Source organism: Oxyura jamaicensis, chromosome 21, assembly GCF_011077185.1.
Source record: "Oxyura jamaicensis isolate SHBP4307 breed ruddy duck chromosome 21, BPBGC_Ojam_1.0, whole genome shotgun sequence".
NCBI classification, from domain to species: Eukaryota; Metazoa; Chordata; class Aves; order Anseriformes; family Anatidae; genus Oxyura; species Oxyura jamaicensis.
Window position 1 is genome coordinate 2850227 of NC_048913.1, and position 23330 is coordinate 2873556.

Here is a 23330-nt window from a genome sequence, read left to right on the forward strand (position 1 = left end):
AGCTGGGGGGCACAGAGGTGGGGAAGCAACCTGGAGCTGCACCCCGCAGGGTTCTGCCTGCGCCTGGGAGGAACCAGGGCGAGGAGAGGGTGCTGGGGCTGCCGTCTGCACCACAGGGACAGCTTCTTGTCTCCCAGCCAAACGTTTTCCAGGCTTCTCTGATGACGCAGCTGGACAAAAGGCTGTGAGATTTGAGCCTCTTGCCTGGCTCCCTGGCCGGACAGAGGCAGCAGGGGAGGCTCCTTCATCCCCTAAACTTCTCTCTGAGCTGCTGAAGATCAGCGTCGTCTTTGCCATGATGCCTGAGGGTCTGCCAGCAAGTTTTGATTTGGGGGACGTGGAGCAGCAGGAGCCTTTGCTGCATGCAGGTGGTTGTGGAATGGGACTAATGCAAATATCCGAGGCTTGCAAAGACCAACCCGTGTTTTAGGTTAGGGCTGCAATTAGGCCAGCTGTGTGAGCATACAGGCTATTGACACAGCTCAGCTGAAGTGTGGGAACTTGTGCTGAGTGGTGGTAGGTGTCTAATTACCCACAACTTCCCACTTAATGTAACTACATAAATCACAGAGCTGCAGTTTGCAGTGGGGTTCTTTTAAAGATGATTTTCGAACGTTTTGCTGGCAGTTATCTGGGTCTGGATTGGACAGCGTGAAGACATCTGGGGTTAACAGCAAGCTTTGTTCAAATTATCTAATAATAATAGCTCCAATTTCTTGGAATTCCTTGGAAGCGTCTGGTTCTGTCTGCTGCTGCAGAGAGGATTCTTCCCCTCGATGAAGTTCTGGGCTATTTTCATCTGGCTGTTTCCAGGGTTGCTCTTGTTGCAGGGTATTTAGATGTTGGTTTGGGTTTTGGTTATAATTGTAATGCCCTCTTTGCTGAAGCGCAGCCCCCTCTGGGTGGAGTAAATCCATCTCCTGGTACACAGAAAAATGCCAGAAGGGAAAAATTCAAGTGGGACAATTAAGTTTGTATCCATGAAGTGCCATGGGAGGACCCTAGCTTTTATTTTTAAGCTCTCATATGAGAGTTCTGCATATATCTGGCTCTGTTCTGTAGATGGACATTTAGGAATAAGAAGTTAAATGCCCTTTCTCCCAGATTTTCTACTCGATGACTAATTTGATTGTATGGTTTAATCTGCTACACACTGTTAACCACAACCAACAGCGATTTAACAACAGAGCAAACAGAGAAGTTCACCGTGTTTTGTTCTCTGACATATGCTAACAGCATCTATGCCATTTCCTGAGTTTGTAACCATGCAATTTTTCTTCAGGTCTTGCATTTAAAGGCTCCTGTAGGCCAGTTTAGCCACCTGCACAGATTGGGTTGTTAGTCCTGCCCGGGGGAGGTGGAAATGTTCTTGGTGTAAAGCAGCATCCGAGCCTCTCCGACCCAGCTCCCCCGGCACTTTGTAGGCCAGGGTGTTGAAAACCCCAACTCACTGTCTTTGTACCAGCTCATCCTGCTTGAGGGCACGCCACATTTCTGCACTGGGCTTGGGTTATTTCTTTTAAAGCTCAGACTTGGATTGATGTGGAAGAGAAATAAATGGCTGAACGCTTACAGAGGAGGAGGATAAAGCGAACCAGTGCGGGACCTGTTCAAGGCAGTTCCTCCAGCAGCCTCGTGCAGCTCTTCCCACTACCTGCAAAGGTTGCTGCCCCCTTCAGCTAGGCTACTAAAGCTTCAATCTTTTAGTGGTGGCAGGAGGGGAGGGTTTCACTAAAAGCTTGCTTAGGCCAGCAATGTGGAGCCTGTCCCCGTGAGCATCCCGCAGCATCTGAAGCAGCGATCCCCAATGCTGGACGGACCGTGACTGGTCTGTGGGTGCAAACTGAAGCGATCTGAACCTGAGCTGGTTTGTGTGAGTATACACTGAAGCCCTTCTTTTGTGAAGCACTTTGCAGTTTTAGAATTTACTGCAGTTTCAGAATTTACTCTTTGCTCTTGGGCACTGGTGGTGTTCAGTAATTGACCTCTCTTTGGTCAAAGAGCTCCTGCTCTTTGTGGGATGCTGAAGTTGTTGTAGAAACACAGCCCAGGCTTTAGGAGCAGGTTAACGTACCGGTTTTCCCTTGAGAACAAGGCTGGTGAAAATTCAGTCACCACTTGATGCTGTTACTGCCCTGGCACTGCTGTCAGGGCTGGTTTTATCTTATGGGTGTGCACTGGGGATGAACAGCCTTACGGTTACTGCTGTGTGTTGGCTGCTTGTTGTAGTGCTGATCAGGCACAGCTTGTTCAGTTCTGGTCTGAAGGGTTCAATACAGAAATCCTAAATTTGACCAAGCTTTCTCTGACAGGAAAACCTCTTCCCCATATCCCAGCAGTGGCTTTGGTTGTGTTCTAGGCTGCTCTGCCTGCACTGCCCTAAGCTCCCTGTGTTCAGGTCCTTGTCATTATTAGCCTCTTGCTAAGGTAGTTGCTCTTAAACCCTTGCTTACAAATCACAGGACAGGGTAAACATTGTTTTCTAGGTTGTCTTCTGAGACTTGAACTTAAAGTAAAACCATATGAGGAAACAAAGATCAAAAAACCACTGAAGGCAACAGAATAAATCCAGTCTCAAGCAGACAGCTGGACGAGCGTCAAACAAAGAGAGGAACAGCTGGATCAAGTAAAGTACAAGGAAAATTAGTTCCATCCCCGGGGGAGGGAGAAGGATTGTTTCGAGAGCTGTACCCGATAAAACTTCTACATCAAAGTTGGGGTAGATCAGAAGGTCCCAGAGGGAGGGGAAAAGAGGAGGGTGGGTGTTTGTAGTGACTGCAGGCAGAGTTAGGGGAAGGAAGGAGGTGGAGTGTGAGCAGGGGGGGAGAGCAGAGAGGGGAGGTGGGGAGTTAGGAGTTGGAGGTGGAGTAACTCTGCAGAATGTGAGCCGCTGTCCACAGCTTTCTGGATGTAAATTGATGAGGTCATAGTGTTTTCCAGTTGTTAAAAAAAAAAAAAAAGTCTTTAACTTGTTTTTCAAGAGAGACGGAAACACGGAGAAGCTGAAGAAATGGAGCAACTAGCAAAACTCCTCCTGTGGCAGCTTGTGCTTCAGCAAAGTAAGCTCCTAGCTGATAACACGGCGTCGCTTGGGTTTATTTCAGCTGCAGAGGACGGGGCTGGAGGCTTTGGGCTGTTATCTTTGGGAGAATTTGTTCAGATTCCTGAGTTAGCTTGGTTCTGGTCTGTGAGGGGAGGGAATCATGGATTTCTCCTACTTTTTTCCTTTTTGAGAGGAAAGGAGAGAGACTGGAGAAATGCTTGGGGTTGTTTCAGTGCTACTTTATCCAGCATGTTTGTGCAGTTTACTTTTTCATGTCAGTTCCCTTCATCGGCAGACTCAAAGGCAGCAAGCTGAAAGGAGAATGCCGTAAAGCTTGGCTAGTTACAGGTTGTTGTGTGCTTCTGAAGGGGCAGAAACAGCTGATACGTGTGTGTGTGTTCAGGGTGGAAGACAAAATGAATGCTATTTTTTTGCCCTGTCAGCATAAGACAGATAAGAATTCGCTTTAAGGTTAAGGTGTAGGAAAGAGATGAAAACAAGCGTGAAGAGCTTACAGTCACGGAACAGCTTGTGCTTTTTCCTCTGCCACATCCTTCTGTAAAGGCTGCAAGAGGACCCAGCGTCCTTAATTGTAACAGCCCAGCAAATCCACCCGTGCAGCACGCTGGTCCCTAAGGAAGGCACCTGTCTGTGAGCAAGGACCACCTGCAGCTCCAAGAACGGCATGGGAAGGCCTCGCTCAGAGGAGATGGATGAAGATGAAGAGTTCTCACTTTGGAACCTAATTAACCCAGTTCCCACATCACCAAATCCTCTCTGGCTTTGCAGTGCCTAAAGGCAAGAAATGGACATCATGAGTCAGTCATAGAGAAAGAAGGGTTAACGTGTCTCAGAAAAATAGTGAGGCGGTGGGATAAGGCTGGGGAAGAAGGGAGGCCACACGTTGTATTTCAGAAGCACCAACCAGTCCAGCTGCTCCCCGGGTGGTTTGGCAGAGCTTTGGGAGAGCCTGGGGCAGGAATAGCAGGTTGGGCGGCTGCACAGCACTGGAGAGCTGCGGGGAGGAGGCAGTATCCCACCTAAGGATGGTCTGGTCTCACACAGAAGTTTTTGGGTGTATTTTGTAGAGAGAACTGTCTGCACGCCCCACAGCCATCGTGCTGAGAACTGCTGTACCCACCCAGATCAGCTTAACATAATGGGAGGAGATGGGGAGGGGAGAAGGGAAGAAATCTGTGTCTTTTTTGCTGAGATGCTCCCTCTTGGAGAAGAACCACACCCTCAAGCGTTAACGTCTTGCAGGGAGGAGCAGCCCAGTGTTTGGAATGGCTCTGCGAACTGCTCCGTGGGCCCGGAGCCAGCGTGAAGTACACAAACCAGCGAAGGGCTCACAGAGCTGAGCTAACATCTGAGCCCTCTGCGAGGAAGTTTGGGCAAATCTGCGAGGGATCCTGGCTGCGCGGTGGCCAGGATGCGATCAGTTTCTTGTACAGGCAGGAGACTCTTCCCCTCGTGCTGAGGCAGGACATTCTTGCTCTCTGCCAGCTTGCGGCATGTTCCTACCTGCAGCTGATGGTGGAATTGTTGGGGCTGGGGGGCGGCTAATGGCTCTCCAGCCCCGACATCCTTCTTGCAAGCACTGTCCTCTGCCGTTGAGAAAGCTGTCCCAGCGAGCCTTTAAAAATAACCAAGCACAGAGACTTAGGTAAAAGTCCAAAGTCCAATGGCCATCAGTTGGCTTTGTAGGGGAGGCCTTGTTCAAGTGAGAAGCTTGGTTCTGCAGTCCTCGGCCAGCTGGGGCAGGTGAGCCAAGATGTCGAGGCATGAGACTCTGTTACCATCTCCCTCCTCTGCTTGTTCGGGATGCACCCAGGTGGTTTGGGCTACTGGGTTAAAGTATTGGCTACTAGAATCGTGCTGGGCTTGTGTGTGTTGCTGTCTCCGTGGGGTTACTGTGCCATAAGCCGTTAGGGCCTCACAGACACCGTGTCAGCTCCCCACAGGGGCAGGCTGGAGCCACTGCCAGTCTCCAGAAGTATTTGGAAATGGCTCGGTAGCACAAGCTTCTGTTTTTGTGATAATTGTGTAATAGCTCTACAGAGACCTTTAAATCCTCTGCATAAGCAATGGGATTTGTGGGAAAAAGAAGGAATCTGCCACACAGATTTCCCAAAGAACATCTCCTTTGTCTAGGCCTAGGTCTTCCCTCCGCACCCCTATTGTGAAGGCACCCTTAATGCAGAATTCTGTTTATTCAAATGAAAAAAGAAACAGAGACCAGGAGGTGGTAGGAAGGTGTGCAGAGGAGTAGTGAGCTGAGCTTAGTAGCCAAGCAGAGCATCAACCTCGGAGACTTGTTTCAACCCCCATTCCTGGTGGGATGTGACATTCGTTTCTCCGGGGAATTTTTAGTTTGTTTTCTTTCCTGCCCACCACTACAATCTGGACTTCAGGGATGCTCATTGTCTTGTAAGACACTGATCTAGGCGGCTTATCCTGGCTCTGCTGGCTCTGGTGGCCCAGCTCTTCCTGCGCCCAGCAGAAGCCCTGCCTGTGCTCGTGCCCCGTGGGGTGTTTGTGCCGCTTGGCACTCAGGCTGCCACTCTGGGTTGGCAAAGTTTCTGTTCTAGTGTTCTCCAGTATGGGACAGGAATGTGGTGGTTTCCTTAGCACGTGCTTCTACCTCTGCCAGCAGCCTCTGGGAGCAGAAGAGCAGAGGTCCTGCTCCTGCGAGGACACTTTTCTCTTTGAGCTGCTCCAAGGACAGTGCCTGGAGAGCTCCGACATACAGCACGTCTTTCAGAGCCTGAGGCTTCTACTTCTAGCTTGCCTGCGCTCTCTGCAGCCTAATTCTTTACTATAAAGATGGCTGGGATTCAAGAAGTAAGAGCTGGCCCTGCCTTTTACAAGGGATTAGAAACCTGCAGGCTGCTTTCCTCTTCCTGTACTGTGGGACCAGTGGAATACCTCTGGGATCCTGCTGAGAGGCGTGCTGAGTCTGCACAGAACATGTCAGGGGATGAGTTTCTTCTTCTTCTCAGGTGGATTTATCACTTGGAGAGAGGGCAGAGTGATTATCCTCCATGTGGAATTTGAAATCCTTTAAAATGAAAGTACAGTGAGTCCTGCCTTGCCATCTGTTAAGCAATTTGGTGGTTTTGAAGATCCTGGCCCTGGAGTCGTGTCGTTACAAAAGTGGTAGGGCAGAGGTAGGAGACTGAAAAGAGCCCATATCCCACTTAACTCATGCTCTGTGGCCAGGTTAGTGAAGACGAGTTGGTTTGAATTCCATTTGCTCCAGGCATACTGGGGATCGGAGTCATTCCGGATTCCTTTGCCTTCAAAGTGATCTCCCAGCCATCTCAAAGGGCCTCATCCACAACTTGGTGCATGTGTGCAGATTTCCTGTGTTACTGGGGAATCATCACAATCAGTTATCCTGTCTTTGTCCTGAGAAGGTCCATGTCTCTTGTCAAGACTGCCACGTACCTCTTCCTTTCTGTCCCCTCTGGAGCTCTGGCTGCTGTGCCCTTGTGCTTCCAGATTCCCACCTACCACTTTGAGACTGAGTAATACCCTAGGGCAGGCTTCAGACCCAAAGGCTCTGCCCAGAACTGGGGTGTGTGTGCACAGACGTGCAGTGGAAACCCTTCCTCTTGAAGGTCTCGCCTCGGTGCTGAGCTCCATCCCACTATGGCCAGCATCTTGGGTGGGTTTGTTCCAGCGCACGACGTGACAGTAACCCTGGGCTGTCTTTGTGTGACCCAGCAAGTCAAAACAGCCTGGCAGAAGGCAGGCAGGGCTTCAGCAGATGCTTTTCCCTTTTCCTAAAAGGAAGCAATGCGCCTGGTCACCAAGGGGCAGACCTGGAGGGACCCTGGAGTTCCCTGGGGTGGCACAGACAGGGGCTGGGATGTCTGGCAGGGCACCACCAAGGCACAAACCCGGCAGGCAGCGCTGGCCTTGGCTTGGGGCTGGGCCTGGCTGCCGAGCAGAGCACTCTGGAAGGATTCGGTGGATGTCCCTGTCGGATGTGAGATTTACAGCGCTACGTTTGGGCTCCGTGTTTTTCCCATTAACTTGCAAGAGGAAGGGAGCAAAGCGAATGCATTCCTGCTGCTCAGCCAGAGGAGCCTGCTTCTGCAGCACCAAATCAAGTTAACGAGCGCTCAGACGAGACCCTGGAAGCGCAGGCAGCCAGCTCCCAGCCACGCTTCCTCACACACGGGTCACCTTGTGACACCTTGTGACACCACGTTGTTCCCTTGTCACACTGCAGATGCCACCAGCTCGGGCACGTAAGCGCTGCCGGGTCCCGCTGCCCTGGGCAGGTGCTGTTGTGCTGAGGGCTGGCTGCTCCCGAGCCTCCTGAGAGCGACTTTGTTCACTGTAAAAGTGACTGGCTCTGCGAGAAGGCTGGATTTTGTTTTCTTTGTGATGCTGAGGTTGTAAGTGCAGGAGGTGTCTCTGAACTGGCAGTTCAGCAGGCAGTGCTGCTCGTTTTTATTCTCCGGTGTCACTGCCCGGTGTTTTGTGATAGGAGAAGGGAAAGAAGCGGAGTTTATTCCCAGCCCGTGCATTGAGGGTGTGGTTAAAGTAGCCCTGGTCTGGAGTTAATTTTTTCTCTATTCAAATGAATAAATACCAAAAAAAAAATGCAGCCTTTGTCAGGAGGGCATTGTGCCTCTGACATTAGCAGCACAAAACATCCAGTTGTCCTGCTGGAGCCCACTTGGGCTTTGCTGGTTCGAGAGATAATGATGTCGTTGTGCTGAGAGCCTGATTTGTGCTCTCAAAGCATGATGCCAGGAGACCTCCAGACCCCTCCTACACACCAAGCAGGAGGGACTGGGCCGGAGCAATGCAGAAACACAGACGTCAGTTAATTCCTTGCAAAGCTCTTCCTGCACAGATCCACGTCACATGCACTGGGGAGAATCGTGGTCACTTCCAGAGCGTTACGTGGCCAGCCATGCAGAGCAGGAGCAGGAGAGGCTCCAGGGAGCCAGCCCGAGTCTGCCCAGCAGAGGACAGGTAGTCTCAGCACCCCGCAGAGTTACCAATGCCCTCTGCCTCTGGGGAAGGACAGAACACTTCTCATCTTAGGGAACTCCTGCTCCCAGGGAAGTGTCTGCGTGTGCTGTTCAGCGCCAGGGACATTTGAGGGGCAGGAAGACCACTGGAGACACCTTCTTTCTACTTTCTTGCTGAACACTGGTGCAAGCCCAGAAAACGTTCCCAGAGCTAATTGCAGCCCCAGGCTGGAGGCTGTTGCTGCCTGTGTAGATCTGTACCCACTGCCACGGGTATGTGAGTGGGACAGGGTGGAAAACACTGCTGGGGCTGCCTTGGAGCAAGCACGCAGGAAATGCTTCAACAAAAGCTAGTGGATGTTTTATTTTCTTGCTTAGCCTAAAATAAGGTCCAGTCCAGGGCAAGCGAAACGACCGAGAAGATGTAGACAGCCTGTGGGAACGTGCAGCTCAGGAATGCAGCCTGCAAGTGAAACTCTTCTTGTCCTGCTGTTTTCTGCTGCTTCCCATGCAGGATGAGTATCAGGCCCTGTGGTGTCGGTGCCTCCCACCCCCCTGCCCAGTCCTGCCTCCTTGGGTTCTTATTTTCTGTCCTACACGGAGCGTGTTAAATAGCAGAAGATGCCTTGCGGGCAGTTTCAGTGGGTGATGCACTGACATACCTTTGGTGTAACGTTTGAATAGCAGGGGGGGGGGAAAAAAACTCTGTAGCTATAGAAGGCATGAAATAAAGACAGAGAGAGTACGAAATTCAGTTGCAGGCTGAGCATTTCCCTTGTTGCTCTTAAGCGTGAGTTTGTAGGATCAGGCAGTTGCTGTATTTGCTGCAGCATGGGCCAAGCAAGGGCTGAGCTCTGGGCTTAACCACAACACTCACCTTAAATAAGTATTAACAGAGAAGGGAGGGATGGATGGGATAACAGCAGAGGAGACAGCTGCTGCTAGGAGGGTGTTTGTGTCTTCCATTGTCGGTAATGCTCTTTTTTTTCTGCTTTGACAGGTTCTGTTGTTTATTTATATTCAGGTGAGTGACATCTTTGCAATCTGCCTGTTGTTTTGTTGTTGTGAGAAGAAATTGGGTGTGATGGAATCGGGCACCCCCAGAAGGGTATTTCATGGCTGACCTCCACAGGCAGCAACCATGAACTAGCGTCTCTAAACGTGGATATAAGTGGGGGTCAGGACTGAAAGGTAGGTAGGACACGTCAAATTTAGGATCCTGATAACAGATGTTTTTGCTGAATGAAGCCATCAGTTTTAAGTGTATTTCTTTTGTCTTTCTTCATGCGTTGTCTTGAAAATTGCTTTATTTTGAGTGGAAGGTGAGCAGAGATTCTAGGGCAGGACTGAATCTTACTCCAGCCCCTTCTTCACATGCTGTTAATCCAGAAACTGTTTTTCTTTCTTTGCTCCTGGCTCTTAGTCCCAGCCGATGCCTCCAACCCCAACAGCGTCGTAGTGTCCGTGTTGAACATCAGCGCCGCGCTGGGGTCGCAGGCTGTCCTGCCCTGCAAGAGCTACCGCATGGTGTGGACCCAGGATCGCCTGAACGACCGCCAGCGCGTGGTGCACTGGGACGTGTACAGCACCTACTACGGGGACAACAAGATGGAGAGGCTCTGCGACATGTACTCGGCTGGGGATCAGCGTGTGTACAGCTCCTACAACCAAGGGAGGATCTTCATGCCGCAGAACGCTTTTACAGACGGCAACTTCTCTCTGGTGATCAAAGGTACTAGACAGCATCTTTTCTCCCCGTGCTTCCTGCACAGTGCAGGATTTGTCTAAACTGACTTTGTGCTTTCCAGTGAAAATGGCTATTTTACAGAGCATTTTTCTAAAAATAAAAATGAGTCTAATAAGGTTATGTGAAGCACTGGCAGTAGTGTTTTATTCCCCTTTGAACCAGTCCCATTTTAAAAGGGAGTTGATAACTCACTGTCCAGAAGTCCTGTGGGCTTCATGTGGACCTTTGACTGTTTCAGCTCCTGAGCCATAAGCCCAAGACTGTCATTCTTCCTATGCCTGCTCTTAGCTAAACTTAAATTTGCTTCCTCTTCCCATCTGGTAATACAAATCTTCCATGACAGAGCAAATGAACAGAACAACTGATTGTATTAGGTGAGGTGGTTCCTCTGTTTAACCCTCCCTGCTTAGACTTTGTTCTAAGCTATGTGAAGGCCCCTGTGTGCATCCCCACAAGCATTTGGGAAATAGCATAAATGACAAAATTGTTATCTTAGCATGAACCATTCATCTTCCCCTCTCTTCTCTGTTGCCCCAGATGTTGCAGAGAGTGACGGAGGCATATATTCATGCAATCTCCACCATCACTACTGCCACTTGTACGAAACTGTGAAAATCCAACTGGATATCACCAAGAAAGGTAGGTGTGGCAAAGCTTGGTGCCCCTCTCTGCAAGGGGCAGGGTCTGGCAGCTGGAGTCCGGTTGCTCCCAGTATGGTGTTGAATTCCCAGTGGGATTTGTGTGCTGATCCACAGAAGGTATTGGATGCTGTGCTGCTCGCGTCAGAGGGGAGCAGCGTGGGTGAAGGGTTTTGTGCTGCCTTCTCATGGCAGGTTCAGGGCACAGGTGCCACAAGAGTCCTGCAGTGCACCAGGAGGCGGTGGTGCTCGCTGGGCTGTTTTCTGTTAGACTCCTCAAGTTTCGGTATTTTAGCCAACGTGTGTTTTATGAACCTCCCTTCTTTCTTGGCCTCTGCCAAACCCTGCAGAGAGGCTGTTAACTGTTTGCATTAGGCAGCCCAGCTAGCTAACTGTCCTCTTAATGCTCTGGCAGTAAAACACCCTGAGTAACAATCCCTCATTAGCCAGGTGAGCCACAAACATCTGCCTTGTCACATGGGTCTGGGGAGCTTAGTCCTGAGAAGCCTGGAGTTAAAAAAAAACCTCCTCATGCACCATGCCTTGACTCCAGCTCTAGAGGCAAGCTTCTCAGGGCTGTTGGCAACTGCAGTCTGTGCCACCTACACTGCAGAAGCATCACTACTGTGTCCTTTAAATCCACCTTATTTAATGCACAAGGGAAGCTGCTGGCACTGGTGGTGGCTGTCAGAGGGCTGAGTTTTCCAAGAGGCTGACGGGATAGGACAGAAGCGTCTCTCTTCTGCTGTTCTCACAGCTTCTGTGCAGTAAGAACACCCAGCCTGGCCTGCGAGCCCCAATCTGCTCATCCGTGTTTTTGTTCTTGAAAAGGAATAACAAAAGAATCCAATGCAAAACAGTGCTCCTTGAACTTCTCCAGCAATTAGGGCACTTGTGGCTAGGAAAGCATTTCCTGCTTGGAGGAGCAAGGGAAGGCACGTTGAAGATGAAGCCTGCTGAGGGAACGTGCTTCCTGCTGTGTGAAGCAGGAGGTGAACCCTGCTATGAGGAAAGGAAGGTGGTCCTGCATGATGCAGACCTAGGGTGTGGAAGGTGCAGGTACATTTGTAACTGACTGCTGAAGGGAGCATGAACAACGAACGCACACTGCCCCACTAGCACTTTGGGGTCTTTGTAGGGGATGTGTTATAGGACTGCAGGGTCTGGGAGTGACCTCAGGCACGTCTGGGTGCCCGTAGGCACAGCGTGGGTGTGTAAAGGTGCACGTACCAAGGCTCTACAACTTGTCATCTCCACAGCCAAAGCAGCAAAGGAGTACTGGGATGGGGAGAAGGCCGTGATCGTTGCCCTGGAGGGCAGCACGGTGATGCTTCCCTGCGTGAACAGGAACCACATCTGGACGGAGCGGCACAGCGAAGAGGAGCAGCAGGTGGTCCACTGGGACAGGCAGCCCCCGGGGGTTCCCCACGACCGCGCCGACCGCCTCATCGATCTGTACGCCTCCGGCGAGCGCCGCTCCTACGGCCCGCTCTTCATTCGTCAGAAGATGAACATCACTGACACGGCCTTCGCCCTGGGGGACTTCTCCCTCCGCATTTCGGAGCTGGAGAGCGCGGACGAAGGCACTTACTCCTGCCACCTGCACCACCACTACTGCGGCCTGCACGAGAGGAGGATCTACCAAGTCTTTGTGACAGAGCCGGTGAGGGAGAAGAAGGTGGTGAACCTCACAACCCACAACACTGCCCCAGCCATAGGTAAGTGCCTTCTGGCAGCTTCCTTAACTGCAGGAGGGAGGGAGGGAGTGTGGTCAGGGCAAACTGTGCCCTGTGGAGGTACCACAGACACCACGGCAGTGAAGGTGCAACTCAGAGCAACCCTGAGGTTTCCTCCATGAAGCTTTCTCATGTTCCTGCCCCTAAGGCTGGAGGAGTAGATGAGCTCTTGTCTCCCTCACTGCTAGGTACAGCTCCGCTGTGTAGGCCGGGATGTTCCTGAGCTGTTTCCATTACCCCGGTGCACCTGGAGCCACACACTTAGAGATATGTGAGGATCTCCAGAGCTGCTTAACACGGAGCTGTGCCCAATGAGGAGGGTCCCACCCAAGGAGGAGGGTCCCACCCATCGGGGCTCATTACCCTGCCTGCAGAGCTGGGCTGACGACATGTCCTGCTGCTTGCTCTGCTCCCAGGCAGCCCACTGCTCTGCGAGACTCACACGCCCTGAGGCAAGCAGGCTGTTTTTCTAACAGGCTCCCTTTTCTGACTGCTTTTCTGAACCAGGAGAGGGTGTGGAGTAGGGGGTCAGTTCTGTGCTGCCTTTGCTGTTACACCATACCGCTATTGGCGCTTCTCTCCCCATCGCACAGGGGTTTAGGCTGCGCCAGGTGCCAGGCTACACAGAACCAACCACCAGGGATTTTCCTCCACCCTTCAGCCTTTTTTTTTCTTAGCTCAATTTTCACATTTTCCACTGCAGTGAGTTATCATTTGACAGCCTGTCCAAACCCCCAGCTGTCACGCTTAGTTCAGGCAGAAGAGTAAAATCCCAAGTTTAATATTTTTTTTAATCTTTTGGGTATAGTTCCTTATTAACATTTTAACGTACTCATTGTGGTTTAATATTTATTGGCTGCTCGGTACAAAATTTCAACGTGCTTCATACATTTTTAAATAGGTCTGTTCTTCTCCAGCAATTAGTTTTTTTCATGTCACAGAAACCTAAACCTTCCCACTGGGACCGACGCTGGTGTCCAGGAAACCAGGCGGTACCGAAGAGAGGTGGCCGTTGGGGCTGAGTTGGCGCAGAGGTCAGGACACACAAATATCAGTCTCCCTGCTCAAGGGCAGCAAGAGAGCCCTGGGTACTATTTAAATCACATTGTGCAGATGGAAACTACATCTTGTTTCCAGAGCTGCCCACCCAGGAATCTGTTCCCCTCTCCCCTAGTTGCTGTCCTCGTTGTTGCTGAGTATTTACCTACTTGCTCAGACGTCAGGCAGAACCTGCAAGTAATTCCGCCTGCCGGGGCTGTCTCAGTTTGGCAGTGATGCCCCGTGCTGAAGGAACTTGCCTTCCTGAGAAAAGCCATTTCCACCCCCAAGAGGAGCAGCCTTGGAAGAGCTTTGTCCCCTAGGGGCAGCGAACGCTCAGCTGGTCGGAGAGCACCACAGACAAAAATGTGCTGAGTCGATGGGAACGTGGAGGAGCCGAGATGCTCTGGGAGCCGTGCTCAACCCCGCTGCTGATGGGCGGCCTGCTGGGACCTGCCCTGGTTGCGTGTAGCAGGAAAGGCTGAGGTGTGAGGTGTTGTCCTTCTCCACAAAAAGCTGTGCAGAACTTCTCTGGGCTGTAACTTAAAGCCAAACTGAAACACCGGGAGATAACAAAAGCAAAGCAGGGAGGGTTTTTTTTTTTTTTTTTCCAGCAGGCAGCTATAGCTTCTGGCGTAGCTCCAAGGCTCAGAGCCATTTCCAGACAGGAAATTTCATCCCGTTTTGAACTATAAACATGAGTTCAATTCTGTTCTCAGTCCCAGCAGAACAAATGTGTTGTGTGTGTACTAATTTAGTGCATTTTTTTACTCCGCGTTTGCTTTGGAACAAGTGATTGAAGAAATGCATCTCTTGCGTCTCTTGCTTATTGCTGGCCTATTCCCAGTCCTGGGCAGCCTCGAAAACAAAATGGGCCACATACCCAGCAGCTGGGAGCTCTTGGTGGAGCTCTCTCCATTTTTTCTTCCCCAGCAGAAGGATCTGCCCCTCGACATCTTGGTATTGTAATGTAAAGGCACCTCCGTTCCAACTTTTTGGGGGCTAAGGAGGCCCAAAGTGTCTGCAACTCTGTTTCCACAGCTTGTTGTTCTAGCCACCTCTCTGATATTGACTGAAGTTTCAGCTCAGCTCCTGCCCTGCAGTACTGGGGGAAAACAAAAAGCCAGGAGCAGGACACCTTTAGGTCTGCTGCCTTCGGGCTCGATGGCTGCTCCAGGGGCTGCCGTCCCCTTCGGGCAGCTGCTGAAGAAGCCCTTCATGGTGCAGGGATTTGTGAAAGCAGAAAAGCAGAACTGTCCCTCTACTGATTGCAGTTTTGTGTTTTTTTTTTTTGTTGTTTTTTTTTTTGGTTTGGTATTTCTTAGCTGTGGTGAAAAACACATGCTCGTTTTCAGCAGCAGAGTCAGGAAATACAAAATACCCAGCAGTGCCAGCAGCGACTGCAGCGGAGGGCTGCACAACCAGAACAGAGCGGCTGCTAAAACCTCCCCATTTTCCAGGAGTGCTATATTAGCAAACAACCGTCGCCACTATCAGAGCGTGCTTCCATCCACTGCCATTTTATCTGATTTCACAGCGGGTGGGTTGTTTTTAAATGCTGCAAACAAACTACTTGACCAGCTGGAGCCAGTCTCTGCGCCAGCAGCTCCCAAAACTTCTTCCAGGGTTACTTTTAATTGCCCTACCTGGAGTGTCTGGGGAGCAAGTGTTCATTTACCTGCTGCCTGCTTTTCCTAAGGCCGGAGCTGACCCAGACACCGTGATGAGCTTCCTAAGCCTGAACTGCTCTGGACCTATTATCTCAATCTTAATTTATATTTAGGCATTTTCTGATGCCCCGTGGCCTTGGGTTGCTCAAGTGTTTGATGAAGAGGTTTGCTGGTTAGCTTAATAAGCTGTTTGCCTCCCTGCTCTCATGGAGGGTGAGGTTGGACAAAATCAGAGCTCTTGGTGCTGAGTTTTTTGGTGGGGAATATTGAATTTCTGGGCTCAGCCTATTTACAGTACTGTGCCGCTGGAAACGAGCAGTCTCTGACATTCCCAAACGGCCTCAAAAGGAAAACCAGCTGTTGAAATAATGATGAACTCGCTGGCTTAGCTCAGCTGCGACATTCCTGTTCCTGCTGATCAGCTCTGACCTTAACTGGTGCTGGAGATGTCACTGCGTTTAAGGAGGAATACCAAAAGGCTGCTGGGGGAATCTGGTCCTGGTGGAACACAGAGAATGAGCTGGACACTGTCCCGCGTTTGATAAGGGACCAGACTGGCCGTCTGACTCTCATCCCTGTGACTTCTCAGTGCCCATGATAAAATCAGCACTTATTGGTGTCCCAGTCTCTATGTGAGACAGGCTTAAGAGGCAGCAACGGGGTGAAGGAAGCAGGAGCTTTGCTCTGACGGCGTCCTGGAGGGAAAGGTGCCACCGGAGCTCTGGCCCTCCTGGTTTTGGCCCCCGCTGCTGGCTCAAGCATCAAGCCTTGTTAGCAAAGCAAGCAGGGAAAGGAATCTGTTCTCAGCCTGCTGGTGTCCGGCCGTGTTTAGCCCCAGGAACGGCCCCAGGTTATTGTGGAGTAACAGTGAGCAGCATTTGACCAGTGTTGGTAATTAAACACTAGAAAGGAGGAGACGGAGCCCGGGTTGTCTGCGTTGACGTGGGGTGACTTGGAGGCCTGGGATCCTTGCAAGCAGAGAAGTCGCTTTCCCTTTCTGTGTGCAAAGCCTTGACCTATTTATTTGAGATCTACAAAAATGTTCCACGTAAAAGTTTTGAGTTACCCTTCCTTGCGCCGAGGAACTGAAACGCTGCTGCACCCACCGCTGGAATGGAATCTTGGCTTTTCTTTGTGGGTTTTTATTTTATTTATTTTATTTATTTTTTTTTTTTTATTATTTGAAAAGGAAACTCATTCTTTGGCATTGAGAATTCCTCCCACTCTGTAAATTATAACCCTTGGCAGGGAGTGGCTGCTTCATACTTGAGCTGTCTGGAGCCGAAGCAGCGCGGTGTGTGTGTTGCAGGGGACCTGGCGCGGGGCTGCGTTACCCCGCGGGAGGCTCCGGGCTGTCTCCTGGGGCTTCTTTCTGACTTCTCTGCGGTGAAGCAGAGCAGCGTGCTGAGAGCCAGGCAGCAGCACAGGGGTGTGCAGTGGTCACGGTTAATACTCGATACTCGGGGAAGGGTGACAGTTTTGTGATGAGCACAGACACCTTCCATCTGACAAAGGTGCGGTGTGTTGGAAATTCAGCAGCCATTTGCCCGTTACCTCATTAAGTTCAGAAACTTCTCATTGCATATGCTTTTCGGGTCCACGTTTGCGTCCACCTGCTGTGCTGTGCTGTGAATGCCAATTACAGTTACCATCCTGTTCTCCTTTTCCTCTGCCCCCAGATCCCAACATTGTCAGGGGCCACAACGTGATAAACGTCATCATCCCCGAGAGCCGCATCCACTTCTTCCAGCAGCTGGGCTACGTCCTGGCGACGCTGCTGCTCTTCATCGTCCTCCTCATCATCGTTGTCCTCATCACCCGCAAGCGCCGGCAGAGAGGTAGGTGCTGGACAAGATCATCCCTGAAGAGCTTACGGGACTGTCCCGTGGCAGGGGAGCTGATTCTGCAAACAATTGCTGTGCAGCACAACGCCGAAGGCAGCGATCCTCTTCTGGAAAACCAGCAGCCTGCACAGAGGAGTCTCTGCAGGTGCTGATGCCAAGAGAGATTCATTAGTGCGGGGTAAAAATGTCCAGCCCTTGATTTGCTGAGTTTTCTTTACAGGTGGGATTTATTTAGAGCAGAAGGCTTACGTGCATCCCGTGGGGACTAAGATTTTTTAAGTCCTTGCTGATCCCCCTGTACTGGGTGACTGTGTGGAATTAGACAAACATGCTTTGAGATCTTTTGGTACTTTCACAGAAATAGTTTTGGATGTCACACAAAAAGCAAATACCAGGGAATGTTTGCCTTCTGATGTCCTCTTTTGCAGTAGCACACCCGTCCTTACTTACACGTCAGGGGGTAGCACCAACACAGTGGGCTATCCCTGCTGACTAGAGTGGAGTTGCTTTGCAGTCACAGAGGGGGACAGACTCCTGGCCCTGCTTTTTCTAAAAAAAAGAGGAACCCAAAGTTATTCCTTGCTGGTTGGAGTGAGGCAGGAGTCTGTTTAGATACCCGACAAGTGGAAGGCAGATGGAAACCGGTGTCTGCAGGATGTGATGGATGCAGGCCTGAGCAATGGGCTGGGGCTGGACAGGTGCAGCACCAGCACGCAGGAGATGACAGATGGGCTAAGTATTTGTGTAATAAATAGGGGGTAAGAAATGAAGTATGGGGATGGCTGTAGTTTCTCATGGCTGGTCATCCATACATTTGGGAAGGCCATCAGAAAGCTGGTGAGTAAAGGAAGAGGGAGCTCCCTGTGGCAGGGGGACATGCATGAATTCTTGTGTGTTCGAGGGGTCGTGAAAATGCTTATTGTAAGCATCACGACAAAGGGCACTGTGAATAACTGCTGTGTGTTACTGTTATCAGTGGTATCTGGGAGTTGGTTGGACTGGATGCAACTATTCATTTTCTTTCTTCTTCCTGTTTAGGCTATGAATACAACGTGAAGAAATATGGAGAGTAAGTATAATTACAGGATCTACTGTCTCTGGCCAGAATACATAATAATGACCTCAGTGGTCCCAAGCCTCTGTTGTCATTAAGATCCTAAAACAGCTGAGCATCTGGTTATTAACGCAGCCGTGTAAAGCATAGACTGTTTGATACGGTTGAGTAGTTGGACATGGGCCAAGATAGTGTATCTGGGTCCCTTTACGTTTTATTATATATGCTAAACTGGAAGAAATGGGAAAGTTCCAGTTCCAGTTGGCTCACCATCATTCTAGGCTCCAGACAAACTCATGGGGAAAAAAAAAAAAAAACAATCAACTAGCCAAAGATCTTTTGGTGTTAGTAGAAAAGACAGTAAAAGCAAGAGAGAGGAAAATCAGGTTCACTAGTGAGCAGGATGATCTGCTGAAAGCTGTTTGTCATATTTTCTTCAAGGGAACCTTGCAGAAGCCGAACATGGTTCTACAGAGATTACTGTGAAAATCACCTGTACTTAATAAAGAATGAAATCTATCGGTTTTTCAGCTGTCCTCCAGATGTATAGCAAATAAACAGGGTAGATTCAATTCCTTAAAGTAACACTAGAAAGCAATTGTGGAAAAAAAGGTAAAAGGAGACAGTTATTAAAGGATGTGGCGATAACCATTTTTCACTCTCATTCCTTTTTCAGGAAGGATGTAAATCTTAAAGAATTTACAGTCGACACGACAGATCTGACTCAGTACAGAAGTGAAGACATCAGGCTGGGTATGCATGGGCTAGCAGCCCTTCTCTAGATCAGGTCAAAACTTGTTGTAACTGAGGATTTCCTAAAGGTATTTAGGTGCCCGTTTTATAGTGACTTAACCTCCTGATTTAAAAGGGCATATTTATGAGAATCTCACCCCTAGAAAAGGTACAACCTTCAAAAGAACAAGCTGACAAACTTCAGGCCCCAAGCTACAAATTTTCTGTGTGTAAATGAGGTAGATAGAAAAGCTAAAGCAAAGAACGGAGGGATTGCATGGAGTGGGCTGCAATTCAGGACAGCACAAGTATAAAATTCTTGTGTGTGTGTCTCAAGAGAGCTTTTCTGTGAGCAAATTCTTTAAATAACTGCATCAGTCACCTTCAGGTGACCTTGACCCAGATAATCCAGAGCTTGTCGTTACATAGTGGAAGACTCAGTGTTGCCTATGAGGAGCAGGAAACTGAAGTGTAACTGATTAGTGCCAGGAAAAAAAACAAAAACAACTAAGTTGTAGCACGTTTCCTTCTCCTGCTGAGTAACTCCATGAGTTACTCCTAGAGATCTGGAGATGTTATGCGTCGAGTACTTCAGGGAAGGGCTGATCCCGTCTCCCTTGCCTATAAAACTTTGTTTTTCTTAATGTTCTGATAGCTGTCTGAATTACACTCCTCCCTTATACAGATTACAAAAACAACATCCTGAAGGAGAAGGCTGAGCAAGCCAGAACCTTCCCAGCAAAGAACATCGACTTAGACAAAGGTAATAATGACCTGCTTCACCCTAATTGGTGGCTGTCGGAGCCTTGTGAGGGGTTGAAGGAGGGAGGAGGGAGGAGCATGGTATAGCAGTAAGCTGACCAAGCCACAGTCAAACGAGGAATGGTAAACATCATGACAAATGAGAGCAGGAATGAGAAGCCAGTTCCCTTCCCATCCTCTCATCATGGAGCCACAAGATCCAAGTAGTGATTAGGTTTTTAAAAGCTTTTGGCATGGCACAAGTAGAGTTTTTTTCTTTATTGGAAAAAGAATGCCTAGCAGGGTTGGAATAGCACATTCTTTATTACAACCTCAGAGAAAGATGTATCTCAAAAAAGTACTGGCATTGTGTTTGTGAAGAAAACACTGTGCAGAGGAGTGCTCTGAGCTGAATTTGTTTATGGGCAATGGGCAGCCTTTTACTTCATCCAACAAAAGCAAACAGCTCTCTCTCTGTAGGAGCTGAATCTCATTTTGTTTATCCAGTCTTAATTCTGCGTATTATCCCTCAGTTTTCAGGGTTGCACTTAAACAGCTCTTGTAAGAAGTTTGTTAGGTTCTGTGACGCCTTTCATATTGATCCAAAACATAATAAATGTGCCTGAAATGAGAGCAAGAAGGAAGTGGTCTAGAGAGCCCATGAGTTGCCTTAGACCTGCAGCTCTTGATGCAGTTCTGACAATATTTTGCCTACGTTCTTCAGAAACAATCTGTGCAATAATTTGTATACCATAAATCTCACTGGGGGGTTTATGAAGAGGATAATGAAAGCATGGCTGACTGCAAACGGTCACTCGTCACTGTAGAGCTAAGTCTGTATCACGGTGTGTTTCTTTGGATGGTTTGAGTTTACCGTCAAGGTACTGACCTCCATTTCAATTTGCTTTCAGATTTCAGGAAGGAATACTGTAAATGAAGACATTCCCAAGCTGCTGGCTGGACCAGAAGCTTCAATCAAAGATAGATAAATGGAAAAGAGATGCCTTTTCTTGATATCATGTCCCTCCAGTTACCATACATTTTTCATGTAGAGTTTCTCCCCAGTAAGCACAAGGGTATTTGCAAATGCTTCCCAAAAGGGTTAGACCATCTGTCTTGTGTGCACTTATGATGGGTTTTGGTTTACTTTTCTCCTTTTGTTCTCCCAGTCCTCCCTTCCCCTTTTCTTTCTGATATTATTGTTGTTTTTATGCATCAATGATTTTTATGAGCTGAATCAGCAGACCTTTTGCTTTGACGTTACTGCTTAAAATAAACCAACCTGCATCACTATTCTTGAGCCATCATTATATCAGGCATTTTTCCGCGCAGTGTATTCATTAGAAAAGGAATAGCAAGGCCTGATTGTGATCTCTCATATGCTGGTGTAAATCAGGAGAAATGATACTGTCACTTAGCACTTTACGTGTTCCAGGTGAAATAAAAAGAGACTAATTCAGCCCTTCACAAATGACAATGTAAATACCTCAATTTACAAATGGAGAAGTGTCAATATCCTCATTTTACAGGGGAAAGGGAGGCACACAGATCTAGTTTTTTGCCACCGAGGTAGTGTTGGTATCAGCTCCAAAGAGCTCTGGAAGTGTAATTTTCCATTTCTCACTCTAAGCTTGTTTGCTGATTTGTTTTTGTTTCAGTGCAGACACTTTCAGCTGAAGTTGATGGAGTTACGGTGCTGTAATGCCAGTGTCAGTTAGATCAGATCCTGAAATAATATGGAGAGGGCTGAACTCCTGTGTGGAATCTGGAATGTGATTTTCCTGCAGTCCTGAGGTGGATCCTGCCCACACAGAGCTTGTGTGCACATCAGAACGAAGGTATGATGACAGCACAGGTAGACAGACCGATAAAAAGAACGGCTTCCCATGAGCCGACCGTGAGGAACAAGAGTAACAACACATCCCACCATAGCCTGTCAGGCACGTTCACAGACCATGGTCCTCAAAGGGGAGCTGAGGAGGGACAAGAGTCCATCCTTGTGAGTTTTGCCATCGCTTTGGGGAGCAGATGCATGAGATAGTGGGGCTGTGGGCTGAAGGTGAGCTCTACGTATGAGGAGGTGGGATGTCCAAAAATTTGCCAGTGAATAATTCAGTGTTAAAATCCAAGCAAGGTAAAGCATCAGGAACACCAGAAAATATTGACCACAGCTACTCTGACTGCTTGGGATATGCTGCAGCACTGTTTCCATAGTGGGGCACAGATGAAAATAAGGTGTTTCTTGCCCTTGTGGGCATGATGGCCGTGGCTCGTGTTCCTATCTAAGGGTGTAGGTGGCCAAGAATTGCCAGCCTCCTCTTTGGAGGTCTGAAGAGAATGGCAGAGGAAGGGATTGTGTGTGGGCTCAGTGACTGAATGGGACTGGGGTAGGGTCTCCAGGACGTTGCGAGTGGTGAAAGTGTGAAGAGGAGCTTGTGTGGAGCTGCTGTGAGGGCGAGGTGTGGTTGCGGACTTGAAGCAGTGCTCTGCTTGCAGCAGGTATCCCAGCAAGGATTTCTTCCTGGGGATGGAGGACCCTGAGTTCTTTTTTTGGACCATGGCTACTTCATCACCAGCAAAAGAGCGTGGTGGATGCTGAGTTGCAGCTTCTTACACTGGAGCTGAGCTTAGCCCCCTAGCTCTACTTCCTACATAACAGAAGAGCTATAATGTCTGTTCAGAAGCTAGGATGTGAGTACTTCAGTGCACAAACTTCAGAGGAGTGGGAAACGGACCGTGACAATTTTTATAGATATTCCCACTTCTCTCTGCTAGTGAGGACTATCTTAAAGGGCAAATATACTGGGGACCCTTATTTTTAATGCCTTCAAATATTACAGAATCTTAATAATAGGAAAATTGTACAAGTGGAGGTGAGCCTGTGCTACAGCTGTGCAGTTCTTACAGTTTGCACAGCCCTCCTGCTGTTCTCTAGATGATTTCTGTGAGTTCTGCCTCTCTCTTCACTTGAGACACACCTGTATGGGAGTGCTCAGGGTGGGCAGACCCACGACTGGTGACGAGGAGGGCACGGAGTCGGCCCAGGTCCCTGTTTTCCTGCCTTTCCCCCAGAGCAGACAGCCGTTCTGAGGTTGCCTTTGGCTGGACCTGATTGAAACCCAAGCTGCATTCCTGCAGGTGCGTAAGGCTGCGCTGGTTATTCCATCAGGGTGGCACAGTCTCAAGTAATTGCCATTAATGTCTTTCTCCCTCCCTTTCATGTCTGTGAGTCAAAGGTTGGGGATCTTTACTTGCCAGTTCAAATTGCTTCGCGTAGCTCACAGAGACACCAGCTCAAAGTGGGGTTACTCATAAACTCCAGAGGCATTTAAATATTTTATTGGACTTCCAGGCTGCAAAATAGCTTAAGGGAAGAGAAATTAATATGTTCTCTGAAACAAGCACTAGGAAGGGCTTGATGAGTTCATCCTTGCTTTGATCACAAGCTTGAATTTGGGTAATGGTCGTATGTGCCAGGATAATCCTAGACTGACCAAAATAGGAGACCAGTCTGAGATTACGGCCACTTTTTCTTCAGGAGAGGCACATGTTGTGTGACTGGGCTGAGGATCATAACAGCGGTTTTCAAAAGCAGCCTGCCACATCCAGCGTGTAATTTACTAAGTTAGAATTCTGGCTGAAAGAGATCCAGGCAGGCCTCCTGGATAACCACTTGTGTGTTTTCAAACTGCTGAAAAAAAAAGACAGAGAAAACTGAACGCTAAACTGCAGAATTGCTTTTTTAATTTGCTTCTTAATCCAGAGGAATTAACGAAGGCTGCTTGCCCTCGAGTATTGGTGAGAAACCATTCAGGTCTTTTACATGTGCACTTTGTATTCTGCCAGTCGGCTCTGGCATGAATTCTGTGTGGCCGATCTAGTGTCAGAACCTTGTAAAGGAGGTTGTACACAGGGGAGGTCACTGAGAGGAGAAATCAGCTGTAAAGGATGGTTCTGCCTTAGAAGTGAAGAGCTCTAAGGTAGAGGAAGGATTCCCATCAGTGTGCCTTTGGCATTTTATTTGACTTTTATCGTGGAGCAGTGCAGCAGTGTTGGGTAAATTGTTGTCCAGGGAAGCCCTACGTGCACTAAG

The 23330-nt window shown here is 49.1% G+C and overlaps 1 protein-coding gene and 1 long non-coding RNA gene across 3 annotated transcripts; both read left to right on the plus strand.

Annotated features, from left to right (window-relative positions):
• On the plus strand, nt 1-22939 carry MXRA8 (matrix remodeling associated 8). Of its 2 annotated transcripts, XM_035344498.1 has the most exons (12): nt 1-17; nt 2487-2626; nt 2982-3059; nt 9038-9061; nt 9461-9769; nt 10322-10423; nt 11682-12140; nt 16546-16704; nt 17749-17779; nt 18441-18517; nt 19182-19259; nt 20149-22939. In XM_035344498.1, the coding sequence occupies exons 3-12, from the start codon at nt 3011-3013 to the stop codon at nt 20172-20174; spliced, it is 1314 nt and encodes a 437-aa protein (XP_035200389.1). In that variant the 5' UTR covers nt 1-17; nt 2487-2626; nt 2982-3010; the 3' UTR covers nt 20175-22939. The 2 variants fall into 2 exon arrangements, with proteins under 2 accessions (XP_035200389.1, XP_035200388.1); XM_035344497.1 differs by lacking the exons at nt 1-17; nt 2487-2626 and having other exon boundaries at nt 2804-3059.
• On the plus strand, nt 7289-8725 carry LOC118177100. The gene is made up of 2 exons (XR_004755676.1): nt 7289-8146; nt 8291-8725. It is a non-coding gene; the product is annotated as an uncharacterized LOC118177100 (long non-coding RNA).
• Nucleotides 22940-23330: the final 391 nt, after the last annotated feature.